The sequence below is a fragment of the Hypanus sabinus genome, chromosome 13 (genome assembly GCF_030144855.1).
Source record: "Hypanus sabinus isolate sHypSab1 chromosome 13, sHypSab1.hap1, whole genome shotgun sequence".
Taxonomy (NCBI): domain Eukaryota; kingdom Metazoa; phylum Chordata; class Chondrichthyes; order Myliobatiformes; family Dasyatidae; genus Hypanus; species Hypanus sabinus.
The window spans coordinates 21,468,009-21,496,008 of NC_082718.1; the positions used below are offsets into that span (position 1 = coordinate 21,468,009).

At 43.6% G+C, this 28,000-nt stretch overlaps 2 protein-coding genes across 2 annotated transcripts in view; one reads left to right on the forward strand and one right to left on the reverse strand.

Moving 5' to 3' along the window:
- cdc123 (cell division cycle 123 homolog (S. cerevisiae)) overlaps positions 1-5,302 on the reverse strand; it is a 31,022-nt gene extending 25,720 nt beyond the window's left edge. Inside the window, exons 1-4 of the mRNA XM_059987286.1 lie at positions 5,141-5,302; positions 1,311-1,382; positions 357-417; positions 197-229 (exon numbers count right to left, since the gene is read on the reverse strand). Of these exons, the coding sequence (XP_059843269.1) occupies positions 197-229; positions 357-417; positions 1,311-1,382; positions 5,141-5,214 (240 nt within the window). The 5' untranslated portion in view covers positions 5,215-5,302. The remainder of the gene's footprint in view (positions 1-196; positions 230-356; positions 418-1,310; positions 1,383-5,140) is intronic.
- Positions 5,303-8,263: 2,961 nt separating this feature from the next.
- nudt5 (nudix (nucleoside diphosphate linked moiety X)-type motif 5) lies at positions 8,264-27,955 on the forward strand (the record flags this gene model as incomplete). The annotated part of the gene is made up of 9 exons (XM_059988481.1): positions 8,264-8,329; positions 11,603-11,670; positions 14,410-14,462; positions 19,797-19,904; positions 20,966-21,061; positions 23,250-23,351; positions 26,249-26,257; positions 26,412-26,465; positions 27,470-27,955. Coding segments are annotated over 9 exons (666 nt in total), but the record flags the coding sequence as incomplete, so codon positions are not given.
- Positions 27,956-28,000: the final 45 nt, after the last annotated feature.

Consider the following 28,000-nt stretch of genomic DNA (forward strand, 5'->3'; position numbering starts at 1 on the left):
TGTCGCAGTCTGTAAGGAGTTCATACATGCTCCTCATGACCGTGTGGGTGGCCTCTGGGTGCTTCAGGTTTGTCCCATTCAAAAGACATATGGGTTAACAGGTCACATGGGTACAATTGGTCAATATGGGCTCATTGGAGCTGTTACCATGCTGTATTTCTAAATAAGACAATAAATTAAAATGTCAGCTACTTACTGTAAGAGTAGTCACATTCTCATCGTCTGACCACTGTATGAAAGGTACAAAAAGCTAATTAGAAAACAAGACTTATAATGAAACCAATAATTCAGAGCACTTAAGGCAAAGATGTAGCACCAACAATGGAACAAGGTTTAGTTGAGGCAATAATAGAGACCTGTATATCCTGCTCCTCATCACAGTCTTCATTTGTATGTGAACAACTTGGGACTTCAGTTCTGTATCAATTGGAAACAAATCTCTCATGAAAACAAAGATCAGAAATGTACGGTGTTACAAATCAAGAAAAATAAAAAGAAAACTTAAGAATAAAATCAGTACAATAAAGTTATTAGGAAAACGTGTGGAAACTTAATAACTATCAAAACAGAAATGTTTCCCTACACCACTGGAGACCAAATGCATTTTCCAGGCACATTCTACGTTAAATTAAAAATATTGGTTGATGAGTGTACATTTCAGAATTCAAGACATAAAAGTGAATATTTAACATTTTCATAAATACAATTTACTAATATAGATACATCTTTCACAATGAAGATTAGACAAGTCTGAATCTGTTCTGGTGTGTCATAAGGGCCCAGAGTGCGTGCGGGTTAGATTATTCCCTTTCCTGAAGGCCATTACTGATTTTACCACAGTCAGAATATCATGATTGATAAATCTGATTTCCACTTTATCTGATCCACATTTATGAATTTGAAGCCCCTCTCTGCATGCTGGAAATCAAACTCCTGCCCTGAGATCAGTGGTCACTAATTTGACCACTAATGCAGCCATACATTGTTAAATTAGTGAAAGGACTAATGTCCTTTGCAGTGATTGCAACAGGCAGATATTGAAAGGCCACAATTAGCTTTGACTGATAAGATTGAACACAAAGCCATTTGGATTAAACAGATTTATCACTGCTTGATGAAAGAAACTGGGAGATAATATTCGTGGATGATTCAGAAATCTGATGGCAGAGGGGAAGGAACCATTTCTGGACCATTGAGCATTACTGTTCAGGTATTTAGATGATTTAATCACCAGTTTTTTTGGCAAATAACAATCAAGGCCATCACCGACAGATTCACATCTGCACAAACACACATTCCTAAATCCTTACCTTCCGGAAACCACCAAAGTCCCATCATCCATTAAGTAATCAATAACATTTTGTGGGAGTGGAAGAACAATGCTGTAAGATGAGGAAAAGCTATGTAAACAAAGTGATTGCAAAGATATTTCAGTGAAAGAATGCAAGGGTTTATGATCATGGAAAATAAATTTTGTAATTGCTTCAGCACTTTTACTCAATGTCAAATTTTAAATGCTCCACCACTGGTGATTACAGCAGGCCCTTTGGCCAACATTGTTGTGCTGGCCCTTTAACCTATTCTAAGATCAATCTAACCTTCATTTGTCTTTTATCCATGAGCCTAAGAATCTCAAATATCCTAACGTCTCTGCCTCTACCACCACCCAGCCACTGCATTCAACGCACCTACCACTCTTACTAAAAAAAAACAGCTCTAATAATCCCCCACCCCGCGCTTTTCTTTTATGGCTCATATGAGCCAGTTCTGCCTTGAAGATAAACCAATTTCATCCTCAACCTTCCTGCCTCTCCAATTCTTTTTTTTTGTTAACCTCAACCTTTAAAATCCAGGCTAGATTGAGGGTCTCAAACTGAAATGTTGATTGTCCATTCTGCTCCTTCCCCCACAGATTCTGCCTGACCCACTGAGGTCCTCCAAAAATTTGTTTTTCACTCCAGATACTCTTGCATCTCCTTGAATTTCACTCCTGGGCCAATTTTGTGTCAGGAGCCCCAACAAGCTTGGTGTCAAGTTTATATTTGATGTCACTCTTTGAGAGGTTTATTATGTTATAACAATTTGCATAGTGATCAGCCAGAGAATCTATCCCAGGATAGAAATGGCTAATTCAGGGTTGGGTAATGGGAGGGGGGGTGGGGGGGAGGAATGATGTTAAGGAGATCGGAGGAAAGTATAAGGAGGGGGATGACAGAGGTAGGCTTCTTTTTAAATATACAAAAAGAGGTGGGTGCGTGGAACACTCTGCCATGAATGGTGGTAGAGGCAAATACATTAAAGACTTTAAATACATTCGGAAGATAGAAAACTGGAGAGCTCTGTGGAAAGGAAGGATTAGATTGATCTTGGAATAGGCACAATGTCAAGGGCCAAAGGGCCTGTACTGTGCTGTACATTCTATTTCAATTAATCTTTCTCCCTGCTATTGAAACACTGACGAGCTGCTGATTATTTCCAACATATTCTGTTTCTAAACAAGATTAGATAATCTCAGGAAGGATTACTCCAAAGGAAACTATAGGTGCTTAATAATAAAAACATGTCTTTTAAAGAAGACAATTGGCCCGTTGATGCACGGCTAGTTGATAGAATTAGCACTGCCATATCACTGATTGTAGCCTAGCTCCATACTCCAGATGCAAACTGACCAATGCCCTTTAAAGTTTCAAAATTATGTCCTTGCTCTTATATTCTAGTCCTCTCAAAATGAATGCTAACATTGCATTTGCCTTTCTCACTAACTCAACCTGCAAGTTAATCTTTGTGGCATCTTACACAAGGACTCCCAAGTCCATTTGCACCTCAGATTTTTAAATTTTCTTCCTGTTTGGAAAATAGTTTACACCTTTATTCCTTCTACCAAAGTGCATGACCATACACTTCCACCGGCTACTTCCTTATCCATTCTCCCAATTTATGTCCTTCCTCGACATTACCTCCCCTCCACCTATTGTCTGCAAATTTGGTCACAAAGGCTTCAATTTCATCATTAAAACTATTAACAGATAATGTGAAAAGAAGCAGTCCCAATACAGACCTCCACAGAACACAACCAGCCACTGGCAGCCAATTAGTATAACCGCTCCCCCCCCCCCCTTTATTCTCACTCTGCCTCCAGCCAGTTAGCCAACCCTTTCATCTTTTCTGTATTACCATTGGCTTATTAAGCTGCCTTATGTGCTGCACCTTGTCAAAGGCCTTTTGAGTGAACAACATCCACTGACTGTCTATCCTGTCATTTATTTCTTCAAAGGATTCCAAAAGATCTGCTAGGCAAGGTTTTTCCTGAAGGAATTCATGGTGACTGTGGCCTACTTTATCATGTGCATCCAAGTACCCCTGAACCTCATTCTTAATAATGGACTCCATTTTCCCAACCACCCAAGTCATGCTAACTAGCCTATAATTTCCTTTCTTCTGCTTCCTTCCCCTCTTAAGTGACACTTGTAGTTTTTCAGTCCTCCAGGAACCATTTTAGAATCTAGTGTTTCTTGAAAAATCATTACTAATGATTACAACCTCATCAGCTACTTTTCAGAACCTTGGGGTATAATCCACCTGGTCTAGGTGATATATCTACTTTTAGATCTTTCAGCTTCCCCAACACCTTCTCCTTCATAACGGCATGTAAACTCACTTCTGCCCTGACACTCAGATTTCTGGCATACTGTTAGTATCCTCCACAGTGAAGAATGGTGCAAAATAGCTATTCAGTTGGTCTGCCAATTCTCTGTCCTCCATTACTACCTCTCTAGCATCATTTTCCAGTGGTGCAATATACATTCTTGCTTCTCTTTTATTCCTTATATCTGAAAAAACTTTTGATAACTTACTTCAATATTTTTCTCTCCTAATGGCTTTTTAGTTGCCTTCCATTGGTTTCTCAAAGCTTCCCAATTCTAACTTCCCACTAATTTTTGCTATATTATAGGCCCCCTATTTTGCTTTTATGCCTATTATGCCTATTTTTTGTCAGCCACAGTTGCCACATCCTTCCTTTAGAATACTTCTTCATCATTGGATGGATCTTTTCTGTGTCTTCTGAAGTGCCCCCAGAAACTCCAAACATTACTATTTCACTCTCATTCTGTCTGAAGTGTATTTAGTCACATACTTAAAGATCTCCTTTACTTCATTGTATTTTGTCACATAAAAAGATCTCCTTCATTTCAGCTTCAGTGCCGCAAAGCTCCCTCGCTTCCCCTCCCACATGCACTCTCAACATCACCAAACCCCACCTCCAGCAGAACCTTCCCCGCCCTCACGTAGACACTCCCTCACCGCGCCCCATTTGGGGCACAGCACTCCTTTTCAAGCCACGTGGCGTTCCGCATTCCCCGGCCACACGGCGCTCCCTCGGCTCTGCCCCGAACCCGCGGCGCTCCCAGCCCCGCCCCTGGCCGTAAGGTGCTCCCTCAGCCCCGCCCCGAGCCCGTGGCGCTCCCTCAGCCCCACCCCTGGCCACACGGTGCTCCCTCAGCCCTGCCCCCGAGCCCGTGGCGCTCCCTCATCCCCGCCCGAGCCGCGGCGCTCCCTCAGCCCCGCCCATGACCACACGGCGCTCCCTCAGCCCCGCCCCCGAGCCCGTGGCGCTCCCAGCCCCGCCCCTGGCCACACGGTGCTCAGCCCCGCCCCGAGCCCGTGGCGCTCCCTCAGCCCCGCCCCTGGCCACACGGTGCTCCCTCAACCCCCCCCCCGAGCCCGTGGCGCTCCCTCAGCCCCGCCCCTGGCAACACTGCGCTCCCTCAGCCCCGCTCCGAGCCCGCGGCGCTCCCTCAGCCCCGCCCCCGAGCCCGCAGCGCTCCCTCGGGCCCGCCCCTGGCCACACGGTGCTCCCTCAGCCCCGCCCCGAGCCCGCGGCGCTCCCTCAGCCCAGCCCCTGGCCACACAGTGCTCCCTCAGCCCCGCCCCGAGCCCGCGGCGCTCCCTCAGCCCCGCCCCTGGCCACACAGTGCTCCCTCAGCCCCGCCCCGAGCCCGCGGTGCTCCCTCAGCCCCGCCCCCGAGCCCGTGGCGCTCCCTCGGGCCCGCCCCTGGCCACACGGTGCTCCCTTGGCCCCGCCCCCGAGCCCGCGGCGCTCCCTCAGCCCCGCCCGAAGCCGCGGCGCCAGACAGCCCACCTGCGGATTGTGTGCTGCCTGAAGAGAGGGTACCAGATGGAGAACTGACAGCGGGCCACCTGCTCCTTCTTCATCGCCCCCACCGCCGGCCGGAAGTGTCCGTCCTCCCAAACGTCCCCCACTCTCCAGGAGGGCCAGCCTATCACTTCCCTCCCCCTCCGAGATCTCCGCTGTACCGGAAGTGTACGCAATTTAAACCCTTCCCCCACACGTTCCATGGCAAAACTGTTGTCGATACGGAGGTTTCGGGGCGGCTCTTTTGGAGATTTTATTCTTTATTGTGTATGGCTCCTCAATTTGTCCTGCGACGCCTTCATTGATTGGTAGGGGTTCCATTTCATGTTCTTTTCTTTGTGTATTGGTAACGCTATTTAATGGATAAGGGTGTGAATTCTGGCCACTGATTAGACCAGAATCCAGGGGATGAGTTGCACATGGAGTCACCAACTTTTTCACAACAACAGGCAGTTTCGTGACTCTCTCTATCGTGTTCATCTAGTTCCCGAGTTCAGAAATTTCATATCAGACTTCTGTTGAAGTTAATATATTCCAGTCGTCAATGGCACTCAGTGGGGTCCTGGAGGCTGCTTATTCACGGAAACTGCAGGTCGGGCAACATCTGCGCTGACATTCTAGGCCGAGGCCATTCGCCCGGACTTACCCGCAATCTGCAGTCTCTGGTGTCTCCGTTTTGCTGCTTCACCGTAAGGTCTCCTCAGACCGGGTTGCTTTGAGGAAGGGTCCTCGTCGTTTCCAGGGAAACGTTGTTATCACCTCCTCTTTGATCTTGAAAGTCCGGACGACCAGACTCCAGAACAGCATTTTTCTCCACTATTGTCCGACCAGTCACGTCTTCTTTCACGTCCCCTTCTCGTTGGTGCTGCCACATTCTCGAACCCTCTTCTGCTATTACCTCTTCTGCTATTGTTACCTTGGCATTTCCTCTTGCACTATCTCAGTTTACACGATACAGTTTTGTTCCTTTTATGCTCGTTCGTTTCCCCTCTGTGATCTCTGCTGCTCTCCTTCGCAGTTCAGATGTAGGGTTTCGCAGTGAAACACAACCTTCCTCTCACAGATGCTGTTTGGCCCGCTGAGTTCTATGAACAGAGATAAGGTGACTACAGATGCTGGAATCTGCAGCAGTTGGCTGGAAGGACGCAGCAGATCGAGCAGCATCAGTAGAGCCAAAACACTTCGTCGGCATGACTTCTGGCAGATTATTTCTCCACAGATGCTGTCTGATCCCGCTTGAATTCCTCTGCTGTTTCTTGCTATGCAGGAGCATTTGATGGCTCTGGGCCTGGAGTTTAGAAGGATGAAGCGGGATCTCATGGAAACCTACTGGATACTGAAAGTCCTGGATAGAGTGGATGTGAAGAAGATGTTTCTATTAGTAGGAAAGTCTAGGGTCTGAGAGCATTCGCTGGCCCTGCTCTTTAAGAGAAAGTATTTCCAGCACAGAGGAAATGTGGTATCTTCAGAAAATTCAAACAAATTAACTCTGAATGTTTTGACTTTACTTGCTGGTGTTGGTGTTTCATGACTTCTGGGATGCAGGTGATAATTAATTTAGAATTTACACAGCGGTGCATTCAGATGAGTCTAATCAATTTAAAAAAAAAACAGTAGAACATTTCAGACATTGTTCTAACAGTTCAAATCATCATGGCTGATTTATTATCCCTCTTAAACCATGTTCTCCTGCCTTTTCTCCGTAACCTTTGGTATCCTGACTAATTAAGAATCCACGAGCCTCAGCTTTAAGTATACCCAATGACTTGTTCTCTACAGCCGTCTGTGGCAATAAATTCTACAGATTTACCACTCTCTGAGTAAAAGAATTCCTTATCTCTTGTAGATGGACGTCTCTCTGTTCTAAAGCTCTTCCCTCTGGTCCTAGACTCCTCCACTACAGGAAATGTCCTCTTCACATCTAGGCCTTCTTTGTCTCATTGTCACAGAGACGTGCTTTCTTGTTGGTAGTTGAGGATAAATATTTCCATTTTCAGCTGGAAAAATTGTGGATTCTTACCATTTGCTTTTGCTGGAATCAACACAGAGATTCTTTCTTGTGTTAGTGCTGACCTTTGCTTTAAAGAATGTGTGTGCGGTAAGGGTCAGGCTTCTTGATGATTGTGATCAGAGCTCTCTTTGTTTTGCCGTTTAGGGTAGAGCATGTTGGCTGCCTTGTCACTGAGACATACAACATGGAAAAAGGCTATTCAGCCCGCTGAGTCAGTGCTGACCGTCAAACATCCAGTGACACTAATGCTGCACTGAACCCAGTTTGTTCACTCCCCAACTCTACGACAAGAGCCTTTCCCTCAATGTCAGCAAACTGCTCATAGCTTAGTGACTGGCATAACACTATCATAGTGCAGCGACCCAGGTTCCATTCCTGCCTCTGTAAGGAGTTTGTATGTTCTGCCCCTGAAATGCATGAGTTTCCTCAAGGTGCTCTGGTTTCCTCCCACATTCCAGAAACATACGGATAGTAGGTTAATTGCACACGTGGTTGCAATTGGACAGCACAGGCTTGTTGGGCCGGAAGGGCCTGTTATTAGCACAACAGCACGTATCCCTAAATACATCAATTAATTTGAATAGACCTGGACTCCCAAGTTGAAAATAACAAGGGGCAACAGACTAGGGCTGAATACTATATAACACAGAAGATTTAAGTGGTGGTGTAATTCAAGTGCACAAGCTTTAGATGATCTGAGAAGGTGGATAGAAGTAACTTATTTCTGCTGGTTTTAAACTGTGGAGGAGAGGGTGGTTATGGTTGGGAATGGGCCTCGGGATTTAGAGTTGAACTTTGGAAACACTTTTAAATACAGGTCTGCAACCTGCTTGCAAACAGCTACTGATGCCAGACCAATTGTTAACATTAAATGCAAGTCAGATATATTTTGTTAACCAAAGATGGTAATCGAAATTATTTGATTGAAATGCTTCTAAAAGGCTTTATGCTAAACTGAGTTTTTGATTCTCTGTTCTGTTTCAGATTGAGGAAAACGTTGGGTAGAGGGCAGAGACTTCAGAGTGGAAGGATCTCGACTGCAAATTCTGAATCTAGACATTTGCTTGTGTTGCGCAAAGAGCAAAGTTAAACATTGACTTCTGAAAGCAAGAATAAAGATGGAGTTAAGCAATCAAACTTCTCAGTCCATCATCAAAGAGGAGGTAACTTTTTAAGACCATAAGATATTGGAGCAGAATTGGGTCATGCAGTCCATTTGGTCTGCTCCACCATTCCATTATGGCTAATTTATTATTCCCTTACAACTTTATTCTCCTGCCTTCTCAACACAACCTTTGACACCCTTACTAATCAGGACCCCATCAACCTCCACATTAAATATATCCAAGCATCTCCATGTTTCTGGTGCCAACACAGTGTGCCCACAAGTTACTAACTCTAACCAGTACGTGTTTGGAATGGAATTTGGGAAGAAACCAGAGCATCTGGAGGAAACCCACGCAGTCACGTGGAGAATGTGCAAACTCCTTACAGACAAGTGGAATGGAACCCAGTTTGCTGGAGCTGTAAAGTGTACACTGCCATGCTCATGTCCACCACTCAACAAGATTAGTCTCCATCCCACCCAGTGATTCATTTCAAAGTTCAGCATATTTCTATGTAACCATATACGACCCTGAGATTAAGTTTCTTGGGGACATTCATGGTAAATACATAGGGGGAAAAATGGGCAAAATGATGATAATAAGTAAATAAGAATAAATATTGAGAACATGAGATGAAGAGTCCTTGAAAGTGAGTCCATTGGTTATGGGAATAGTTCAGTGTGGGGATCAATGAAATTATCTCCACTGGTTCAAGAACCTGATGATTGAGGATTACTGTTCCTGGACCTGGTGATGTGAGTCCTCAATGAGGGGAGGGCTTTACCTGTGAAGGACTAAGCCAAGTCCACTACTTTTTGTAGATTTTTTGTTGAAGGGCATTGGTGTTTCCATACCAAGCCATGATACAATCAGTCAATATGCTCTCTACTGCAGATCTGTAGAAACTTGCCAAAATTGTAGGTGACATGCCAAATACTGGCAAACTTCTAAGACGGAAGAGGCTCGCTCTTTTAATGGCACTGCTGACCTAGGACAGATCCTCCGAAATGATAACAGTGAGGAATTTAAATTTGCTGACCTCTGCCACCTCTTATCCCCCAGTGAGGACCAGCTCACAGACCTCCAATGTACTCAAGTCGATAGTCAGCTCTTTGGTCTTGCTGAGAGGTTGTTGTTGTGGCACCTCTCAGTCAGTTTTTTTAGTCTTCCTTCTATATGCTGATTCATCACCACCTTTGACTAGGCCAATGGCAGTGGTCTCGTCAGCAAACTTAAAAACAGCATTGGAGTTGTGCTTAGCCTCACAGTCATAAGTGTAAAGCGAGTAGGTCGGGAGGTTCAGCTTGCAACCTTGTGGTGCACCTGTGCTGATGGTGATTGTGGAGAAAATGTTGCCAATCCGAACTGGCTGGGGTCTGAAAGTGAGGGAATTGAGGATCTAGTTGCACAAGGAGGTATTGAGGCCTAGATCTTAGAGCTTATTGATTAGTTCTGAGGAGACGATAGTATTGAATGCTGAGCTGTAGGCAATGAACGGCATGCTGATGTATGTATCTTTGCTGTCCAGATGTTCCAGTGTCAAGTGAAGAGTCAGTAAAATGGCATCTGCTGTGGACCTGTTGTCTGGTAGGCAAATTGGAGCAGATCCAAGTCGCTGCTCAGGCAGGAATTGATTTACATCACCAAGCTCTCAAAGCACTTCATTTCTGTGGAGTAAGTGCCACTGGACAATAGTCATTGAGGCAGGTTACCATGTTCTTCTTAAGCACAGGTGTTATTAAGGCCTGCTTGAAGCAGGTTGATATGTCAGTCTGCCAAAGTGGGAGGTTAAAGATATCCGTGAAACTCCGGCCAGTTGGTCAGTACAGGTCTTCAGTACTTTGCCAGGTACTCCATCGGGGCTGGATGCTTTCTGTGGGTTCACTCTCCAAAAGGATGCTCTCACATCAGCCTCAGAGACTGAAATTATAGGGTCATTTGGGGCTGTGTGAGTTTGTGAAGAAGCCTCCGTTATTGATGGTCAAATAGAGCATAAGAGGCATGAGCTAATCTTGGTTTCACTTTGTAGGAGGTGATGGCATTCAAGCCCTGTCACAGTGGTCGAGCATCCTTCAGCGATTCAAGTTTGCTGTAGAATTGCCACTTTGCATGTGTGGTAGCTTTCTGGAGCTCTGACCTAGTCCTCTTGTATTTTACTCAGTTGCCAGACCTGAACACCACTGATCTGGCCCTCAGGAGATTGCAGATCTCTTGGTGCATCCAAGGCTTCTGGCTGGGGAAGGCTGAATGATTTTGTGAGGGCACACTTGACTGTTACTGTTTTTATAATGTCTGTGACCACCGTAGCATTATTGTTCTGATTCTTTTATGAATCCTTGAACGCGGCTTAAAACACTGATTCAAAGCAATCCAATAGCCATTCCTCTGCCTCACACAACCTCCCCTTTGTTTGTCCTTGTCTCTTTAGGCTCTACCAATATGGAGATAGAAGGAGGACAGCCAGACGTTCAAATTTCCCGAAATGCAGACTAGGCATTACTAATCATTGTATAACGGAGGTTAAGTGTGTTGGGATACATTGTGCTGCAAGTGATATGTTAATAATAGGGCAGAGATTTCTTCAGAAGTCCTGACAATGGTCTGAAAGGTGTCGGGGAAGGCCGTTTCTCGTTTACTAATTGGTGTACTCAATATCTCTAGTGCTCGCTTAACATTGGCCTTTGGCAGTATGCAAACTGCCTGTTGGCCCTCAGATACCTCAAAGAATCCATCTGGAATATAACACAGGAAAAAGCATCTGAGAAACAGTATGTGATTAGTGGACAATCACTAGAACACCAATAATTGGAGCTGAGGACCTGAATAGAATTGGACTTTATTCTCTGGAGCATAGGAGAATGAGGGGCGAATGATAGAGGGGTACAATGTTTAGTGTAAATGCAAGTAGTATTTTTGCACTGAAGTTTGGTGAGACTAGAAGTAGAAGTTCTGCCGAAGGGTTTAGGCCCAAATTGTCAACTGTATTTTTTTCCATGGATGCTGCCTGGCCTGCTGCATTCCAGCATTTTGTGTGTGTTGTTCAGGTTTCCAGCATCTGCGGATTCTGTCTTGTTAGAAGTAGAGGTCTTGAGTTTAAGGTGAAAGGAAAAAATATTTCAGGGGAAGTGATGGAGGCGGATTCGATTTCAGCATTTAGGAAGTTTGGATAGGTACATGGATGGGAGGGGTACGGAGGGCTGTGATTCAGCCACAGGTCGATGGTTCTTGGCTAAGTAACAGTTTAGCATGGACTAGATGGGCTGAAGTGCCTGTTTCTCTGCTGTAGTGCTCTTTGATTCTAATTGAGTGTGCTGTTAATTTTTTTTCCAGGTTCTGGCAAAAGGCAAATGGGCTCAGCTTTTACAGACAACCTACATCGACCCTGCTGGCAAAACCAGGTATAGACTTGGGCACTCAGGGAAAGGCCCCATTTCTTGGCATCTTTCAGCAGCTTTCATCCACCTAGTTTTCTTCCGTTCTGGTTGCCCTATAAATGCCATTTCAGCTGGATAGAGTGAATAGATACGTAGATACAAGGATGTTGCTGAGACACAAGGAGCTGGGTTTTAGAAAGCGATTGAGCAGGATGGGACCTTATTCCTTGGGACTAGGAGAATGAGGCATGGCGTTGTAGAGATGTATAAGGTCATGAAGGGCAGAGATTGAGTGCATTCACTCCATCTTTTTCCCAGGGATGAGGAATCAAGAACTGGAGAGCGTATGTGTAGGGAAAAGATTCAATAGAAACCTGAGAGACAAATTTGAGTGTGGTCAATATATGGAATGAGCGGCCAGAGGAAGTAGTTGAGGCAGGTACATTAATGACATTTAAAAGGCAATTGGACAGGTAGATGGATACGAAAATTTCAGAGCGATATGGGCCAAAAGGAGGCAGGTGGGATTAGTTTACCTGGTAAACTTGGTCAGTATGGACCAGGTGGGCTGAAGGGCCTGTCTCCATGCTCTATGATGGGTTTGTTGCTTCTGTGTGTGAATTTTATTCTTTATTGATATTTATAGATACAATGCGGAACAGGCCCTTCCGGCCCAGCAAACCACACTGGCCTAATCACAGGTCAATTTACAAGATACTGGAGCACTTGGCGGAAACCCCTGTGGTCACGGGGAGAACGTACAAACTCCTTACAGAAGGCACTGAATTGAACTCCGAACTCCAATGTTCTGAGCTGTAATAGAGTCGCATTAGTTACTACACTACCGTGGCATCCCCAAATTTTTTCTTTTTCAAACGGGTAAAACTAACTGAAACTGAGGGGCAGACACAGTTATGCTTAGGAGAAAGCAGTTTTGTTGGATAATTTTTGCGGGATGTAGCTGTGTGTATCAGCAACAACTGAGAACATCTATAACAACTGCCTCAGGGCTGCAAGAGCATGCTGTGGATTTAGTTCATAGACGAAAGTTTGAATATATGCTTTCTTGTATATTTTTATCCTTCTCTTACAGTAATTTCTGGGGATTTCAGTGTTGCCATCAAGGTCAGCATTTATTGCCTGCCTGTAACTGATCTTTGCCACATCCATTGTGACCTTTATGACATTCATTGTCAGCTTCCTTCCTGAACCACCAATTGTTTGATGACATTGTTTTTATTTACACAGTTTGCCTTCTCTTGCACACTGGTTGTTCATTGGTCTTTGTGTATGTATGGTTTTCCATAAATTCTATTGTATTTATTTTTCTTGTAAATGCCTACAAGAAAATGCATCTCAAGGTAGTACAGTGGATTCTGGTTAATTGGTCCATTAATTGAGGCAGCCTCTTATTTGGGACAACTCTTAAAGAACAGAAACTAGGTGAGAAAATAGCCAGGAATCCCTTCATTTTTTTGGGACACTAAGCTGCTTAACTGGGACAGGAGACTGTTGCCAGAGTTTCTAACTAGCATTAGTCACACGCACTTGTGCGGCCATTAAACACTACACGTGCTTGAAGCAGTCAGTTTTTAAATAGCGTCAGTTTGTATTCGAAAAGCAGTGATGTTTGTCACTGATAGTTGGTGAGAAATAGCAGGACAGTTCAAACTGTTTTGCTCACTGTAGTTTCAAGCATTCATGTTTGGGATTGTCAGAAATACCCAAGGGTGAAAATGAAATGATTTCACTATTTCAACAAGTTAGGAACTACAAAGAATTTTAAGGTATTTACAATCATCTTGAACCCTACAGTGGAAATTAATATTTGGAGGATGCAGTTGTCTAAAGCATTGTTTATAGGCGGTCCATTATCTGCACTTGGTGTCAGCATTGACTTTGTTTATTCACAGTAAATCAAATGAACATGGCAGTGTACCCTGGATGATGTCCTCTTTAAATAACTGTTAGGAACTACAGTATTATAGTGCTGTAGTGGTATTGTTCTAATTTAATTTAAATATGGTACATAATTGGTAACTCAAATAGTAGTTTTGTAGTGGTGTGCTACACGCAGCGCTAAAATAACGACACGGAGACGGTAAACTGCAGTCAAAGAGAATTTTATTCGAACTTCACAGCCTTGCTTTTAAAGCCTCCCTCATCCCGCCCTCCCCGGGCGCCGACGCTCCAAGAGACACGTGCCCCCCCCCCCAGGCTTTTCACCCTTTGTTGCGGACCTGGCCTTTGTGCCCGCACACTGGCTAATTGTGAGCCGGTTCAAGTGTGCTAGGAAGTGGGCCACCACAGTTTGTCTTTTTTTATTTTTCCATGAAACTTTGGCTAATTGGGGCAGCTGCTCAATTGGGCCAAAATGTACTGGTCCCAATGGGTCCCAGTTAATTGGAATCTACTGTATATGACAACATGTATGAACTTTGAACACTCCTGTATACTACAACCCATTGTCACAGAATATCTAATTCCTCCCCCTCTCCTGCCTGCTTCTTCCTACTCCAGGTTCCAGCTTTATAGGAAATGTGTCCTCACTGTCGGGCCACGTGTCCTGTTTTCCCTTTTTCTCTGTCCTTCTCTATGTCAGTCTCTTTAAAACGCATTTCACCACACCTTTGGTCAACCTACTGCCACATGATTAATACCCCTGAGAAATACCACACTGATTACTGTTGTGTACTCAGTGATATCGATATGAGCTGTTGTTCTATTTTCTTTTGTTTCATTTGTTTTACTTTGTTAAAACAGGGTATGGGAAACGGTGAAAAGAACGACCAGGAAACCAAATAGTAAATGTGATGGTAAGATGGCTGCATCCAAATTTCCTGTATGTTTTAATGTAATTTTGTACTTTATTTAGAGTTGCAGCCTGGTAACAGGTCCTTCAGACCCAGTGACCCACACCGTCCTATTACACCAATGTGACCAATTAATCTGCTAACCCAAACCTCTTTAGAATGTGGGAGGAAACCAGAGCACCCAAGGGACACCCACATGGTCGCAGGGAGAGCATACAAACTCCTGAAAGACAGTGGTGATTGAACCCCGGTCATGGGGCTGTTATGCTAACCACTATGCCATAACCTCTTCTGTGGGAATGGAATGTGTTTCAGCTTGTGGTTTTGGGCAGGGCAGATGCTGAGGGTTTGCTTCACTGACTGGAACGTTTGAAAATGGGGGTTAAGTCCTGGGTGAAGAGGGAATGGAGAATTTTTCGTTACATGAAAGGGTTGTAAAGTTTTGGAGTTCTGCACTCTAGGCTGTGGACCAACCAGTGTCTGATCAAGTGTCTGCAGCTCTACCTGATTCTTCACACTTTCTGGGAGAGTTAGATATGATACACACAAAAGATTCTGCAAATGCACACAAAATACTGGAGGAAATTTGTGGTCAGGCAGTGTCTGTGGAAATGAACAGTCAGCATTTTGGACTGAGACACTTTTTTAGGACTGGAATAAAGGAATAAGAAGATGGGGTAGGGGGAGAGATGCAAGCACCCTTTCCAATCCTGATGAAGGGTCTCAGCCAGAAAATCAGCTATTTAATTTTCCTCTTTAGATGCTGCCTGACCTGTTGAGTCCTTTTGCATTTTGTGTGTGTTGCTCGAGTTAAGATCAGGCTGGAAAAGAAATTTAGTTGAAAAAGAAGTTTAGTAGAATGCTTTGAGCTCAAGATAGAATAGTCTCTCTTCTGCTCAGTTTCTTAAATCTCTTGCAATTCTTCTCTATAATTATTTTTGGATGCTCTGTAAGACTGGCATAGCGTGCTGTTGAATACAGCCATAAAACACAAACAAATCCACCTGACTATCCCACACTCGTGGACACTCACCCTATCTTAGTTTTTCCTGTGACCCCACAAGGAACTGTAGAGAGTTGTGGACACGGCATCACGGAAACCAGCCATCCCTCCCTGGACGCTGTCTACATTTCTCACTACCTCAGAAAAGCATCCAACATCATCAAAAACTCTACCCAGTCCAGATATTCTCTCTTCTTCCCCATTCCCATCAGGCAGGGGGTACAACATACTGAAAGCATGTTCAGCCAGGCTCAAGATCAGCTTCTGCTCCAATATTGTAAGACTATTTTGTGAAAAATGGGTTTTGACATAATATTCTATCTTGCTATGGCCCTGTGCCTTAATGTCCACCTGCACTGCATGTGATCTATAACTGTAACACTTCATTCTGCACTCTTACTGTTTTCCCTTGTACTACCTCAATATATGGATGTGATGAAATGATCTGTATGGATGGCATGCAAAGCAAAGCTTTTCACTGAGAATAATAAACTGATTTACTCCCCACATCACCACTCACTCTTTCCAGCAGCTGATTAACCTGTATGCATGTTTTAGGGATGTGGAAGAGAACAAGAGTACTGGCAGATGCATACAGTCAGAAGGAGAATGTTACAACAGCATCAGAGGTCAGGATTGAACCCTAATCTCTGGATGTTACCAAGTATAAGAGGTCCATTCAAGAGTCTTGTGATAGTGTAGTAGAAGCTGTGCTTGAATGTGGTGTTGCATGCCTTCAGGCTTTTGTATCTTCCCCCGATGGGAGAGGGGAGAAGAGAGAATGTCAGGTGGGTGGCCTCTTGGTCACACTGGCTGCTTTGCTGAGACAGTGATAAGTATAGTGGGGAGGCTGTTTTCTGTGATGTACTGAGCTGTGTGAACAACTCTCTGCAGTTGCATGTAGAGCTGACTCTTGCGCGGTGAGGCAGTGTCTCTACCAGCTGCACCACTGTGCCTCCCTGTGCCTATCTCTCCCCAAGTCCCCAAATACAGACTGTATTGTCCTTGTCTGCTGCCTCCCTCCTCTCCTCTGTCCACAGGCAGTGAACACCAGCTTGGACATTAAGACAGTTCCTATTTTACCATTTCAAACTCACTGATGAATCAAGGATGTTTCGTCAGCCCTGCCTTCCACCTATTCTAAAATAATGTCAGCCTGTGGAAGCTAACCCAGAAGATCTTCAGGATTAGGATGGGAATTGGTGGGTTTGGTATGTAGGGATGGTTCCTTGTGGTGAAGAGGAGTTCGTAAATTGATTTATCATCACATGTACTGAGGTACAGTGAAAAGCTTGTCTTGCATAAACATTCATACAGATCATATTACAGCAGTAGTACAAGAGAAAACGGTGTAGAGTATAGCGTTACTGTGCAGTCAAGAGTACATCTTATCTGACTGGGGAATCGTCAGTAGTCTTGTAACAGCAGGGTAGAAGCTGTCCTTGAGCCTGGTGGTTACATGCTTTAATGATTTTGTATCTTCTGCCTAATGGAGGATGCATGGGGTCGTTTGTTATGTTGGCTGTTTCACTGAGGCAACGAGAAGTGTAGACAGATGCCAAGGAGGGGAGACTGGTTTACGTGATGTGCTAAGCTGTGTCTAGAACTCTGCAGTTTCTTGTGGTCTTGGGCAAAGCAGTTGCCCCACCAAGCTGTGATGCATCTGCCTAGGATGCTTTAAAAATTGCTGAGTGTCAAAGGGAGCGTGCTGAATTTCTTTATCCCCCTAAGGAAGTAGATGTGTTGCTGAGCTTTCTTGATGTTGGTGTCCATCTGGTTAGACCATGATAGACTAATTGAAATGTTCACTCAATTCTCTGAAGCTCAACACCATTGACATCGACTGCAGTGGTGTGCACCCGGGTTTGATCCTGATCTCCATCGCTGGCTGTACGTGAGAGTTTGCACATTCTCCCTGTGACTGTGGTTTCCTCCCACCTCCCAAAGGCGTGCAAGAAGGTAGCTTACCGTAAATTCCGGACTATAAGCCGCTACTTTTTTCCCACACTTTGAACACTGCGGCCTATACTACGGTGCGGCTAATGCATGTTTTTTTTTCATGCCGCCAAAAATATTTTGCCTCGTAACAGTAGACCAATAAAATTGATGAGTAGTTCACAGAGGTCCAATGAAATTGTATGATAAATCAAGCACACTTTCACAATTAAATTATTGTAAATCGGTCATTTGTACTCACCCTCATCAACATGGAAAACACCCGAAGAAAAGCATATGATGCAGCTTTTAAGTTAAAGGCGATCAATCTGGCGGTTGAAGAAGGAAATCGAGCTGCTGCACATAATCTTGACATAAATGAGTCGATGTTGAGATGGTGGAGACGCCAGCGTGAAGAACTGAGTCAATGCAAAAAGACGACAAAAGCTTTCAGAGGTAATCATAGCAGATGGCCCGAACTTGAAAACTTTCTTGAAGACTGGGTTAACACACAGAGAGCAGGCGGCCGCAGTGTTTCCACCGTGCAGATCAGACTGAAGGCTAAAGCAATCGCCACCAAAATGAAAATTGAAGATTTTAGAGGTGGGCCATCGTGGTGTTTTAGATTTATGAGACGAAAAGGCCTGTCCGTCAGGGTACGCACGACTCTGTGTCAGCAGCTCCCTCCCGACACCACGAGGAAAAACTTGCTAACTTCCGCACATTCACTCAAACAAAGATAGCGGAGAATTCCATCGGGCCAGATGATATCTTAAATATGGATGAAGTACCTTTGACGTTTGACCTGCCTCTCACTCGGACTGTTAATAAAAAAGGTGACTCGTCCATCACACTGAAAACAAGTGGCCATGAGAGAACACATTTTACTTGTGTTCTGAGCTGCACAGCATCCGGACTAAAGCTTCCACCGATGGTGATTTTTAAGCGGCTGACAATGCCAAAGGAAAAATTCCCAAAAGAAATCATGGTGAAAGTCAATAAGAAAGGTTGGATGATGGAGAGTCTAATGAAGGATTGGCTGAGAGAGTGCTACGCCAAGCAACCAGGGGGGTTTTTTCACAGAGAAAAACGGCGCTGCGCGTTGAGTGGGAGGCTTGGATGACGAGCGGCGAGAAATCCTTTACCAAAACAGGACGCATGCGAAGAGCATCTTTAACTCAAGTCTGCCAGTGGATCCTAAATGCGTGGAGCCGTGTCACAACATCCACCATCACCAGCGGGTTTCGAAAGGCTGGACTGCTGCGTGATGAAGAGGACCGCGTGCGTTCAAGTGAGAGCGACAACGAAGAGACTGAAGTGAGTGACGAGATCCTGAGGTTGTTCAATTCGGACACTGAAGGACTTTGATGGTTTTAGTGCGCAGGAGGAAGATGAAGAAGGCGATCAATAACTTTTCCTGGTAGGCTGCAGTATATATATTTTTTTACCAGTCGTTAGGAGATATTGGAATGTTGTTCGTGCACTGTTCAGTAAAAAAGTATACACAACGTAATTTGTGTGTTACTGATACGTATGTACATTTAAAAGTAGCTGTGTTACAGGCACTGGTCAAAAAAATGCATTTGCAATATGTATTTGTTTATGTTACCATACGGATTTAATTAAAAGTTAAAAAATCCTCACATGTAATATCCTTCTGTGTAAATATCTCATATTACAACGTGGGACACCTGCGGCTTAAAATCCGGTGCGGCCTGTACAAGTACAAAATTGATTTTCTTTCTAAAATTAGAGCGTGCGGCTTTTGATCAGGTGCGCTCTGTAGTCCGGAATCTACGGTAATTAGCTGCTGTAAATTCTCCCCAGATTACGGGTAAGGAGTGGAATCTGGGGGGTTTGAAGGAACAATGGGGATTGCTGTGGAGGGGTCAATGGGTCTCGGTGGAACCTGCTTCTGTGCCATCCACTCGCTGGCTCTCTGGCGTTGTGCTAGTGTATCTACCACTGCAGTCTATGTAGTTTCTCCTCAGTTTGAAATAACTGTTTCCATCAGGCAGAAGGTACAGAAGCCCACATCACTAGTTTCAGGATGAAATATTGCACTATAACCATCAGGCACCTCATTGGTGTGGATAACTTCACTCACCACAACTCTGAACTGATTCCACAACCTACAGGCTCACTTTCAAGGATTCTTTACAACTCATGTTCTCAGTTTTATTTTTCAATTGCAGAGCTTGTCCTTTTTTGCACCTTCATTGTTTGCCTGTATTTATGTATATTTTTTCATAAAATCTATTACTTAATATAACATCCCTGTAAATGCCTGCGAGAAAATGATTTGCAGAAAAGTATATGGTAATGTACTGTGTATATGTACTTTGATAACAATTAACAGAATTTTGGAATATTAACCCCTGCTTTTTCCCAATGTTCAGGCGTAGCTATACTGGCAGTGCTGAAAAGGACACTCCATTATGACTGCTTGATCTTGGTGAAACAGTTCAGACCACCCATGGGATGCTACTGCCTGGAACTCCCTGCCGGTGATGTAGATTCTGATTTGGTTTCAGATTCACTTATTTATCACACGTACATCAAAACATTCAGTGAAATGAGTTGCTTGCGTTAACTAACACAACCAAAGGGTGTGCTGGGGGCAGTCCGCAAGTGTTCCCATGCTTCCAGTACCAGCAGAGCATGCCCACAACTCTCAAACCCTAACCTGTACATCTTTTTTGGAATATGTGAGGAAATTGGAAACCCATGTGGTCATGGGGCAAACGTAAAATCTCTTTACAGACAGCAGCAGGAACTGATAGTTGTAAAGTGCTGCATTTACCACTACACTACCATGCCTCCCTGATCTCATTAGTTGAGGTTAGCCATAGATGTTAATCTTAACTAATTGTCAGGGTTAAACCAATTGGCATTAATGTGGCTAATGGCTGTTCCAATTTGCAATTAGTTGCATTTTCGTTTAAAGTTATTTCACAGGATTTAGGCTTTGTTGACAAAGTCAGTCCTCAACTTTCCTTGAACTAATGTCATGCCAGTTCATTTCAGAGTCAAGACCCTGGGCTTGGATTTATATAGAGGTCAGACTGGCAGATTGGAAATTCAAGAATTGCAGCTGCTGAAAACCTGAAATAAAAACTGTTTGCTGTTAGAAATTGCAAGAAACTCTCAGCAGGTCAGGCAGCGTCTGTGGAGAGAAACAGTTAATGGAATGGATCAAATATTAAGCAAAAAACACACTGCTGGAGCAACTCAAAGGATCAGGTAGCATCTACGAAGGGAAATGGATAATCCTGAAAACATCAACTGTTCATTTCCCTCCACCTGCGGAGAGTTTCTTGCAATTTCTATTCCAAAAAAAACAAATTTCTCTCCCCAAAGGACACCAGTGAATCAGCTGAGAGTTTTGCAATAATCTTGCACTTCATGGTGATACTAATTTTTTTTTGTCTAAATTTAATATAGTTAATGAAATAATGAAATGGAATGAGTGAACAATTTGATGGTGAATTAAGAGGACATTGTGGGACGGGGTAAAAGCAGGTCTGCTATTTAAACGTAACTCTCAGCTCTCCCACTCTGCTTTCAGGTCTCATTGATGATGGGGAGACTGCAGAAAGAGCAGCCTTGCGGGAGCTGTTGGAGGAGACCGGATACAAGGGAGAGATCAGTGGCACCGGTCCAGGTTTGACACAATTAACTGCTGACACCAGTTCTCTCCACACCCCCCTGCATCAGCCATCCCTTATTGAGTCCTGATCTTGCTCCCCTTCCTAAAGTTGAATTGAAATTAGACTCAGTTTATTATTGTCGTGTATCAAGTTACAATGGGAAAAAAACCCGTCCTGTGTACCGTTCATACCGATCTGATTGTTGCACAGTGCATTGAGCTAGAATAAATTAAAACAGTAACAATGGTGAATAAAATGTAAAAACTACCCAAAAGTAGTGCAGTTCAGGTAAATGATAAAGTTCAAGTTCATAACAAGGTAGATTGTGAGGTCAAGAGTCCATCTTATTGTACGAGAAGTCCGTTCAAGAGTCTGCTGACAATGGGGTACAAGCAGTCCTTGACCCTGGTGATGTGTGCTTTCAGGCTGTTCTACTGCCTGCTGAGAGAAGTTCTGGTTGGGTGGATATAATAAACTGGTTGTTTTACCAAGTCAGTGAGAATTCTAGACTGAATCCATGGAGCGGAGGCTTGTTGCCGTGATGTGCTGGGCTGTGTCCACAACTCTGCGGCTTCTTGTAGTTGCGATTGGAATTGGTTTACTATTGTCATGTGTACCAAGATGGTGAAAAGCTTTTCTTGCACACTGTTCATACAGGTCAGTTCATTACACAGTGCATTGAGGGTAGAATAAGGTAAAATGATAACTATGCAGAGAAAGTGCAGTGCAGGTAGACAATAAGATGCAAGGTCATAATGAGAGACTGAGGTGAAGGGAACCAGGGCTGACACTGAGGCATCTGTTCAGAATTACTTTGTACGTTACAACAGTTTTAGTTCAGTGTATCAAAGGTAAATCAGGAACAAAGGAGGACTTGCATTTCCATAGCACCCGTCTATCCATACCTTTATGTTTCACGTGTTCCTCTGAACTGAAGCAGCTAATAATAATTGAGGGCAATTTGTGCACAGCAAGCTCCCACAGACAGTTCTCAGCGACTGAAGGAAAGATATTGGCCAAGACAGCAAAACCCTCTCACTCCCTTATACTCTCCCCCTCAAAATGATTTACCCCACCTAAGACAGCAGACAGGATCTTGGTTTAATGTCTCACTGGAAAGGCAGTGCTGCTGACACTGACACTCCCTACATTCTCAGTGACATGCTCCTATTGTAATTGCTTCAACCACTTCCTCTGGCAGCTCATGCCATGTACCCACAGCTACTGGCTGAAGAACTTGACCCTCGGCTGTCTTTTAAATCTTCCCCTTTAAATCACAAGACTAAAGGTATAAAATGCATACAACTATTCCAAAGATGCCTTCCCATCATAGATAAGAATATGGATTGGAGAAGGACATGAGCTGAAGTATGAGATAAGAGGCATAGACAGAGTGGGCAGCCAGTGCTTTTTCCCGAGGTGGAAATGGCCAGTACTAGAGGAGATACTTTTAAGCTGAGTGGAGGAAAGTTTCAGGGAGATGTCAGAGGTAGGATTTTTACACAATGACTGGAATACATTGCCAGGGATAAACATAGAACAGAGAAATCTACAGCATATTACAGGCTCTTCGGCCCACAATGTTGTGCCGACCATGTAACCTACTCTAGAAACTTCCTAGAATTTTCCTAGTGCATAGCCCTGTATTTTTCTAAGCTCCATGTACCTATCTAGAAGGCTCTTAAAAAACCCTGTTGTATTCGCTTCCACCGCCAGTGGCGGCAGTGCATTCCATACACCCACCACTATGTATGGAAAAACTTACCCCCTGACATCCCCTCGGTACCTATTTTCAAGCACTTTAAAACTATACCCTCTCGTGTTAGCCATTTCAGCCCTGGGGAAAAAGCGTCTGGTTATCCACGTGATCAGTGCCCCTCATCATCTTGTGCACCTCTATCAGGTCACGTCTCATCCTCCGTCACTCCGAGGAGAAAAGGACAAGTACACTCAACCTACTCTAATAAGCTATGCCCTCCAATCCAGGCATGGAGGCAAATACAGTAGGGACATTTAAGAAGCCCTTGAATAGGCACGTAGATGTAAGAAAAATGGAGTGCTCTAGGTTGTGAAGGAGGGAAGGGTTAGATTTTATTGTGGAGTAGGTCAGTACAACATAGGCTAAATATACTGTTCATGTTCTATGATATTAGACTTAATAGGATTACCTTTTAAATTGCTGTTGAATGCTCTTTCTTTCAGTTGTCTGCTTGGATCCAGGGCTGAGCAACTGCACAATGCGGTATGTGTCCGTTAATATTAACGGGGACGATTCGGAAAACATCAAACCCAAGCAGAGGCTGGGTAAGTTCTGTCTGGGTTAAAGACAGTTGCAGATCTACAGTTGATGCAGCATTGCATTTGTAGTGATCATGTCAGCTGTTACAGTTATCCTCAAAGCCATGTCCTCCTGTGGAAGAGCGACATTAATGAGGAGACCAGCTCACATCTAAATAGCAAAATGTCCCAGTGGGTTTCACCAGAGATCCTGCAAATGCTGGAAATCTGGAGCAGCGCATGCAAAATGCTGGAGGAGCTCAGTGAGTCAGGCAGCATGTATGGAAAGGAATAGACAGTCGACATTTCAGGCCAATGAAAGGTCTGTTATTCAAGGTTTCTAAGGACCACAACCTTGTTGTAGGGTTTGGAGGCTTGCATGCCACAAGGATTCAGAGCTAGAATCAAGGATTCAAGGATGGCTAGAGTCGGGGCCTGTGCTTTGGCTCTTGGTAGGGTCACACATCAAGTCAAGTCATCACTTTTATTGTCATTTCGACCATAACTGCTGGTACAGTACATAGTAAAAATGAGACAATGTTTTTCAGGACCGTGGTATTACATGACACAGTACAAAAAACTAGACTGAACTACGTAATAAAAAAAAACAACACAGAGAAAGCTACTCTAGACTACAGACCTACCCAGGACTGCATAAAGTGCACAAAAACAGTGCAGGCATTACAATAAATAATAAACCGGACAATAGGGCAAGGTGTCAGTCCAGGCTTCAGGTATTGAGAAGTCTAATAGCTTGGGGGAAAGAAACTGTTACATAGTCTGGACGTGAGAGTCCGAATGCTTCGGAGCCTTTTCCCAGACAGCAGGAGGGAGAAGAGATTGTATGAGCGGTGCTTGGGGTCCTTCATAATGCTGTTTCCTTTGTGGAGGCAGCATGTAATGTAAATGTCCGTGATGGCAGGAAGAGAGACCCCGATAATCTTCTCAGCTGACCTCACTATCCGCTGCAGGGTCTTTTGATCCAAGATAGTGCAATTTCCAAACCAGGCAGTAATGCAGCTGCTCAGGATGCTCTCAATACAACCCCTCTAGAACATGGCAAAAGGGTCAAAGGGTAGAGGCCAGAGTAGTCTGGTCCTCCAGGTTCAGGAGTTCATCTCAGGCCTAACAACCCTGACTGGCAAAACAAAATCGATATGGAAACAGCAATAAAGAATCCTTCTATATCTGTGTGCAGTGGTATGGTCAGACAGAGATGGAGGAAAAGTCAAACTGACCGCAGAATCTCTTGCCTCTCCAAGAGAGGCTAATGAAAGACTGGTGTCATTGGTATAGAGAGACCTGCAAGGCTAAGCATGCTATTTGCTAATAAACAGTTGACATTTCAGGTTGAAACCCTTCAGTGGGACTGGAAAGGAAGGGAGCAGAAGCTGAAATGTCCCAGAGTGTTTCCAAAGAGTTTGTGAAATAAAACCAGACATTGAAACCCTGATAATGTTATTGCATGTTATGTCAAGGTCAGCAGTTGAGGGTTACTGTTGACCTGGAATTTATCTGGATCGGCTGCACTCCTGATGTGGCTGCAAGAGGTCATAGGGTGGGTACCCTGCAGTGAGTGACTAACCTTCCAGCAATCCAATGTCTGTCCGTCATCCACAAGGCCCTAGGTCATAGTCAAAGTTGAGTTTTTTTGACACAGGAGGTTAGCAATGAAGTGTAAGTAACTAGGAGGGCAAAAGGAATATAAAAGTGGAGATCTCTTGCTACAACAGTAAGGGAGACCACAGCACAAGCATCATGTACGGTTTGTTTGCTGATACATAACTTCCATTGGTTCTCGTGGGTCAAATTGTGGGACGATGAATTTTGTCTCCGAGGGTTGTGTTCAGCCCTAGTGGAGGCAGAGTCACGGAATGTATTCTAGGTTGGGGTCAATAGATTTTTGGATGTAAGAGAGTTGTGAACAGGGCAGGAAAGTGGAGCTGAGTCTGAAAATTGCATTTTTTTGGCCAGTATTTGTTTATGTATAGTTTTTCATAAATTTGGTTTGTTTTCTTGTAAATGCATGCAATAAAATGAATCTCAGCATAGTATCTGGTAACATGCACTCAGTGGCCACGTTATTAGGTACATCTGCTTGTTAATGAGAGAAGTCAGAGGAGAATAGAAACATACAGGCCCTACTGCATAATACAGGCCCTACTGCATAATACAGGCCCTACTGCATAATACAGGCCCCACTGCATAATACAGGCCCCTCGGCCCACAAAGCTGTGCCGAACATGTCCTTACCTTAGAAATTACGTAGGCATACCCATAGCCCTCTATTTTTCTAAGCTCCATGTACCTATCCAGGAGTCTCTTAACAGACCCTATCATTTCCACCTCCACCACCGTCGCTGGCAGCTCTCACCACTCACCACTCTCTGCATTTAAAAAAATAAACTTACCCCTGACATCTCCTCTGTACCTACTTCTAAGCATCTTAAAACTGTGCCCTCTCGTGCTAGCCATTTCAGCCCTGGGAAAAAGCCTCTGACTATCCACACGATCAGTGCCTCTCATCATCTTGTACACCTACAAGAGAATGGCCAGACTGGTTCAAGCTGACTGGAAGGCAACAGTAATTCAAATAACAGTACCTTACAACAGTGCTGTGTAGAAGAGCATTTCTGAATGCATAGCATGTTGAACCTTGAAGAGCACGGGCTACAGTTGCACAAGACAATGGACATACAGGAGGTACCAAATAAAGTGGCCACTGTATATGTACTTTGATAATAAATTTACTTTGAACTTTGAAAATTTTATCTTCCATTATCTCATTGAAAGGTCTGTGGTCATGAATGCTGACTCCTTGCTCCTGTTTTTTATTCTTGTGACATTTAATTGTATGATTCTTGTAAAATCAGTACATCTACTTCACTACATCAATGAAATTGTATTTTTTTTCATCTTTACAGATGATGGAGGTACGTTTTAAAATGCTTTTTCAAAAACTTGGATGTCTGGCTTGGCTAAGTATAATAAAGGAATGCCTCACTTTCTTTGCATGGAGTAATCTGATTATGGCTGCATATTTAATTTTGGCCGTCACTATCTTATTGAGACATTTTGTCTTCTCAGAATTTGTTGAAGTTATTTTAATTCCTTTGAATGAACTTCGAAAGAAAATTGATGGTAAGCCTAGCGTACTTATTGATTCCTGAACTGTTTAAGTCAGCATCAGTTATCAGGTCCATTATCACTGACTTTGTCATAAAATTTGTTGTTTTGCAACAGTGGTACAGAGCAATACATTAAACAAAGTTATAAATTATAAGAAAAAATGTATATAAAATTACTAAGTTAATAAGTAGTGAGGTAGTGTTCATGGGTTGGTCCATTGTCTGTTCAGAAATCTGCTCTTAAAACATTGAGTGCATGTCTAGAACCTTTTCCCTTACAAAGAGACTTGAGAAAGTTTAATATTTCAGCCAATACAACCACTTCCATATACTGGAATGTAAAATTATTTAAAGTCTTATCAAATGTTTCTACAGTATTGATTTGTATTTTTGATTCATTTTAATCATTAAAGTTAGACACTAGGGATCTAATGTAACACTATTATAGCACCAGCAATCCGGGTTCAATTCTCCGCTGGCCGTAAGGGATAATTATGTTCTCCCGTGTCCGCATGGGTTTCCTTCAGGTTGTCCGATTTCCCCTCACATTCGGGTTAGTAGGTTAATTGGTCAGATGGGTGTAATTGGGTAGCAAGGGCTCATTGGGCCAAAGGGCCTATCACTGTGCAGTATCTCTAAATAAAAATAAAATAAATAAGCTGGAACTGGGGGTGGGAGGAGAGGAGATCATGAGGATAAACTGTAAACAAGGTTATCAGCTTAGTGAGTGAATAGGAGCAGGGTGTGACACAGAAAGAAGAGTGTAGGAGTTGTGAAATGCAGAGCGGAGACCATGCCTGGCAGGTCAGAGTGGTCAGTTGTATCCCTAGATAAAAATTCAAAATGTATTCCTGATATAATGTTAGTAGTTAATAAATCTGTGTAACTGCATGGTCTTACTCAATCTGTCCATACATACATTTTGTGCAGGAATATATTATTGGCTGTCTGCATTCTCATTATAGTCATTCACATTTCATTAGTAGCTTAAAAAATCTTGTTTTGTTTCCTTTTCAGAAATGCTCCAAAATGAAAATATTGTCGTGGATTCCCGAGTCTACATCTATGCATTGGGTTTAACCCACGCAACGTCCAAGCCAGATGTATTGCCTGTTTTGAAAGCGTGAAGGCGGCGGTGGGTGGGGTTGGGGGAGATGATCTTGCCTGGAGGTAAAGCAGCTCTTGGAGGAACTTGTAAAGGAGGAAGGTGTTCCATTTGGAGACATTTAACCCTATTATAATAATCTGCTATTATGCAAAGTAACATTTTCCTACAATATTAAGCATTGATAAGTTTAGAGTTTGGTATAGAGTATCAAGACCTGTTTTATTTTCAAAGAGAATGTACTGTTAACTTGAAAGTAGCACTAATTACATTTTATTGGAGCTGTAACTGTCCCTCAGGATTTGTGATCAGCATGCACAGAGTTGGAAATAGTTATGTTCTGTTTTTTTTTTAAAAACCCTCCATGGGGCAATTATAAAATTGTAAGATTCTCACTAGTGTGAGTTTGATAAATGACAGATCAGGTCGAATACAGTTGTTGC